This window comes from Ahaetulla prasina, chromosome 1 (genome assembly GCF_028640845.1).
Source record: "Ahaetulla prasina isolate Xishuangbanna chromosome 1, ASM2864084v1, whole genome shotgun sequence".
Taxonomy (NCBI): Eukaryota; Metazoa; Chordata; class Lepidosauria; order Squamata; family Colubridae; genus Ahaetulla; species Ahaetulla prasina.
Window position 1 is genome coordinate 132,850,887 of NC_080539.1, and position 5,761 is coordinate 132,856,647.

The following is a 5,761-nucleotide window of genomic DNA, read 5'->3' on the forward strand; positions in this document are numbered from 1 at the left end:
AAACCAAAAGCTTGCTAAAAATATAGGTTTTGTATATTATCCATTGACGGCAGGTATTATCCAGTGAATTCTTAACATTCTGTAGCTATGCGACCCCAGACCATTTCTGTGTTGCTCTTCATATAATGCCTTGGTAGCACTAAAATACCACAGGAGTCTCAAGATATGGTTTAATGAGGGACTAAATGCAATGTTGGCTAGTTTAGATAACTTTTCAAAATTAACTTGGGTTTGAGGTCATTTTGATAATAATGTAGGGTCACATTTGCTATCTGCTTCCCAATGCTTTAACTGGCTTATGGCACCAGCTACTATAGTAACCATGGCTTTAGAAAGCTCTTATCTGCTTTTATTGCCTATTAGCTGCTGACATTTGTGAGCATGATCAAATCTGTCATTTTCTGACAGTGAGATCATCTTTTGGGGCTTATTTTCACAGAAGGTTATCTCCCCCCCCAAATCAATGTAATTCCTTTAGTCTTCACTGAACTTTTATAAAAGCTTGAGCTAATATTTTGTGATTATAAATGTTGACCTCATGTTAAAACTATCTTACTACTTGGACAAGGTTCCGCTGTAGGAATTTTGTGTACATTATGATTAAGAACTTCTAAGTTGGAAAGCATCAACCAAGAATACAAGAAGGAATAGAAGTGTGTTTGTATTAAATTATGTTAATCTTCTGGAAGTGACAAAATGTCATGCACTCCAGTGAGGCATTTGTAGGGAAGGATCTTTAAAGTTGTTGAAACACAAAAGTGGCAGGTGAGAAATCTGTAAACTATGAGCCCTGCAGAAAATTATTTAAGATGAGAAAAGAAATGTAACTTTGAGCTACCAAGATTTAATTTAATTGGTATGATTTTATATGGTTGGGATATTCAGATTTGATATTGGGGTGCCAAATAGCCATGTCACCATCATATTAATTATAAAGAGCAAATATAGGTATACATTACAACATTTACTTTTTGAAACCTGGCAGTAAACTTCATGAATTTCTTTGACTCATGCTTCCAAGTAAGTATAATGGGAATTGGTTGCTTTTTGAATTAGGTTAGAGTAGTGCCATCTAGTGGCAATGTTTTAGAATAGATACTTTAAAACTTGATCTCAGGATGTATTGATGTCACTTTGATTTGGCCAGGAGTTAATTTAATCAGCTTTTTCCTATAAGAGGCACTTCTGCAAACTGTACATTTGAAAAATTCCAAAATTTGATTTACCTATGCCTAAACTGCAACAGAGCACAAAATAGTAACAACAGCAATAACAATAATACCACCTTACTCGGAACTGCCTATATACGCAAACGTTACCTTAGCACAGTGGTTCTCAACCTTTATAATGCTGCGACCCCTTTAATACAATTCCCCACGATGTGGCGACCCCAACCATAAAATTATTTTCGTTTTGAATTTATTGCGCCTGAAGCTGTATTGGCTAGCGATCTGAACTGCTTGCTATTGCCTTGAGGATGGAGGCATTAAAGCGGAGACTCCTCTCCCCTATTAAGTTTATCGTGCCTGAAGCCAGATTAGGCTAGTGATTGGGAGTGATTGCAGCTGGCTTGAGAGGGAGACATCAGAGCAAAGATTTCTCTCTTTTTTAATTCATTGCGCCTGAAGCCGAATTCGGCTAGCGATTTGAAGAGCCTGCAGCTGGCTTGTGGAGTCAACCATTGGAGCGCGATTCTTCGACTTGCAAGTATACTTCCCATATTTCTGATGGCTTTAGGCGACCCCTGGCAAATCGTTATTCGACCCCCAACGGGGTCCTGACCCACAGGTTGAGAACCGCTGCCTTAGCAGCTCTTAGGTTCTTGGTTAGGATTTGACCTGATAAGTTTTTACCAGTCCCAGACTGTGAATTAAATTGAAGATATTAAATCTTAAATAATAATAATAATGTCTATTGGTTCATCCCTATAATCAACACTTACTACTTTAAAAGAGTGACAATCTTTTCACCAAGAAACATTTAATATATGAAAATTTAGAACAGAAGTATTCAATTTGATAAGATTACAAAAGGAACCCCTATCTTAAAAAAAGCAAATGCTTCTGCAATATATTTATACATCGTCATGACAGTGATAAAGTTCATGTCAATTGCAGTTGACATTTATAAAGAAATTAGACTCGGTCTGCTTCCAGAATTTTCAAAGAAAGTCACAGTTAACTATGCTGAGTTTTCACTGCGATCCATGGGCCAAATTAACTGTAGTAAATTTCCCAATTCCTTGTTGTGCTGTTATTCGAATTCTTCTGATTCTTTATGACCCACAGACACAAGGATTATCTGTCAATAATTGGTTCTTTGAATTCTTATAAACTCATACTTGGTGATTGTTTATAGCCATCTTGTCTTTTATTGATCTCTTTTTCAATTGCCATTGATTTTTCCAAGCCTTGGTGTCCTCTCCAGTGATTCTTGTCTTTATATTATGTGTCCAAAATATCCAAGCTTCAGCTTCATTATTAATGCTTCCAATTATCAACTTTGTTTTACTTCATGTAGGACTGAATAATTTGTTAGTCTTGTGGTCCAAGCAATTCTCAATTACTTTTTCCAACACTGCACTTCAAGGCATACATTTTTCTTTCTGATGATCTAACATTCACAGCGATGTGTTAAAACTGGGGATTCCATGATAAGTATCTTTGTTGTCAGTTTAAAATCTCTACCAATTCATATTTTGTCTAATGTATTTTATCCAGTCATTTTACTAGATCCTAACAGCTCAGTCTGAAGTGATCACACTTATAAGCTGCCTAAGCAAAAATAAGATAAATAAACCCAAATTGGAAAGCCTTAAGGAAAAGGGATCCTTTTTTCTTACCAGAATGAAAAACATATATTTTAAAGTGCATAAATATTTTCTTTAAATTCTTCATCAAATAGTATTCAAGAAGAAAAAAGAGTTTCTGCCTCCCGAGAGCGGCTAATGCTGTTATTTTTCTTCCTATTGCTAAAATTGAAGTTTTAAATTAGAGCTGGACAAAAATAAATTTCCCGGTCAGATTTCTAGAAGTAGCTCAATCCTATTATTTCACCGAGAAAGTAGTTAAGAGCCCAGTCTCCTCCTCCTGTTTCTGGAGTTTGAAGATGCTCAAAAAAGACTTTTTAAATCTGCTACCTTCACCATAGACTATACAGACCTCCTAATTCCGCATTTCTAGAGAGAAATGGAATGTTTGCAGGAGGAGAGAAAGGATGGCGTTCTTCTCCCAAAGCCCCACTTGGATGTTCTCTTGGCTGTCTTTTCAGACAACAGCAAACTTATCTTCCAAGCTGGATCACAATCCATGGACTGAGTTTAAGTGCGACTTGTCATCATAGCCAACTCATTCTATCTTTTTGTTTTGTTCTTATTGTTTTTTTTCCCCCCCTCTCAGGCAGTTTGCTCAGGCAATATTACCAAAGCTCCCAGTATTCCTTAGGGGGGCAATTTTGAATGAGATCTACCATACCCTGCCCATCCTTGATCACTCCAGCATGACTGTAAGTAAAAAAGGGAATGGACCTCGCTTTCCGTCATTTTGCCACCCTCCTCCTTGAATATGCTACTCATCTGTGAAACTGCACTTAGGACAACTGAGGGTGATCTGATTGCAGGTTATTCAGTAGGACTGACCTATTCATCACTTAATCCAGTACTCTTTCACTCCCCCCTCTTCCCCCCCCCCCGTCATTTTATACTTCTGAAGCTCCATAGGCTTAGGATGTATTCAACTAAATATAAGCCAACATGCTCTCTTCTACTCTACGTTTTGGCCTACATTAAAACACAGAGCTACCTTAAATATTTTATTATAATTTGCTTTCAAGGCTAACGAAGGTAGATAATGTTTCATTCTATTAAAAGAAGCTAGGCCTTAAGATTTCCACCCACCCACCCCTAAAAATGCTGAAAACAAAAGCATTCACTCTTTATGTATTCAAATATTTATTTGAATAGTAATTATTTGGGACATTACTGAATACCTTACACACACTGCCTATATTTAGAGGGTCTTAATCATCATGTCTCTTTCCAGTTTCCTGTGTGTGCATGGGATAAAGACCCAAAGAATAAATGTCAAGTCCACATAATACTGATCGTATTAAGCACAAGTAATATGTACACACCAAAGACAGACGTGTGTGGTTCTTCATTTTTCCCTAACATTCTCCTCACCCTGTTGATGAGCCATGGTGGCACAGTGGTTGCAATGCAGTATTGCAAGCTAACTCTGCATTCCACTGCCAGGAGTTCAATCCTGACCAGCTGAAGGTAAACTCTGTAAACTGCTTAGAGCGGGCTGTAAAGCACTGTAAAGCAGTTTCTAAGTCTGAGTGCTGTTGCTATTGATCATTGAAATGATAGGTGAGAACAAGACTTGACTGTCTTCTGTGAAGATGCCCTGTTTTGCACAAGTAGAATGGATAATCCCTTTTTTAATATCTGAACACTAGGACAAATACTTTCTGGAGTGCTCCAGATTCTACTCTAGCAATCTTGATATATGTCACTTTGAAATATCTATAACATGTTGGGATGCAAAAAAATAAGCAGTATGGGTCCTCATAAGCTTTCATGTTTTCTATGGTAAAAGTTGTTGCTTACTATGCTTCTTTCCCCATTAGAGAGCATCGTCATTCATCAGGTGCGCATAAACTCAAGATGAGAAGCCACATCAACTCCGTGTTATTCTTGTGCACTTCTCCTCCACACCTCTGGGTTGATGACTATGAAAGTTCCACCTCTATAATTCTGACCTTCCGTGCTACTGATCACTAGTGGAAGTACATTTGGCTGCTTCCGTTGGATTTTGATTTTTGTGTGTGTGTGTGTGTGTGTGTGCAACTTTTATTTTAATTCTCAAGAAACTGTGTTTGCTGTTTTTTTTTTTTTTTAAATTAGATGGTAAGAAAGGAAAACATGTGCTTTGCAAAGTCTCCAAACCAATTGGTATTTGTCTGATTTTGTTTGGTGTTTCCTACATAATTTATTTTTATAATACACTTTGTAATGCAGGATTCTGTTTTGCCAGTCTTTCGGATTACCGTGTCCATGGCACATTCATTTTGTAGAATACACTGTCGAAATTGCAAGGTGCCAGTTTGTATATTTTCTATAAGTAGTGATAGGGATTTGAACTCAATAAAGGCACCCTTTAAAGAAAATTTGTCACAGATGTTTCCAGCCAAAATGTGACATCTGACTGAATTGCCCTGAAGACTGCTCTATAAGACAGTATTATAGAACTTTGCACTGTGCTATGATTTAATATAAAAACAATTGCCAACAAACCAAAGCCTTGAATTGCATTTGACTTTTAGAATTTTTTTAAAAATATTGTATGCCAATGTTTATTAAACAATGCTTACGTGTGTGCTGTTACATATTATTGTGCCAAACACTTTTCTTTTTATTGCACTGTGCCAAATAAATTTTCATAAGCGTGCAACAATATCATGGTAGCCCTTGAATTTAATAGATGGCAATTGTCAAAAAATTTTATTTTAACAGTTCATATTGAAAAAATATTATGCTATGTTAATTAAGGTCAGTTTAACTAATTGGACAAATTAATTGCAATCTATTCAGATGTGGTATAGAATAGAATGAATGAGATGGAAGGGACCTTGGAGGTCTTCTAGTCCAGCCACCTGCTCAAGCAGGATATAAACTGGTTTGTATTAGGTTTGTATAGGTTTAGGTAGCAAATTATAAGTTAATTACTTCTATCTTTGTGTCACTGTGTCATAGTTTTCA

General features: G+C 36.6%; 1 protein-coding gene across 4 annotated transcripts in view; it reads left to right on the top strand.

Moving 5' to 3' along the window:
* The window catches only part of FILIP1 (filamin A interacting protein 1), a 91,105-nt gene extending 86,336 nt beyond the window's left edge, over nt 1–4,769 (top strand). Inside the window, exons 7-8 of one of the 4 annotated variants that reach the window (XM_058176150.1) lie at nt 3,399–3,504; nt 4,630–4,767. In XM_058176150.1, the coding sequence (XP_058032133.1) occupies nt 3,399–3,457 (59 nt within the window). In that variant the 3' untranslated portion in view covers nt 3,458–3,504; nt 4,630–4,767. Of the gene's footprint in view, nt 1–3,398; nt 3,505–4,629 lie in introns of those variants that run through there. The other 3 variants (XM_058176130.1, XM_058176140.1, XM_058176158.1) reach the window with 3 other exon arrangements.
* The last annotated feature ends 992 nt before the right edge of the window (nt 4,770–5,761 follow it).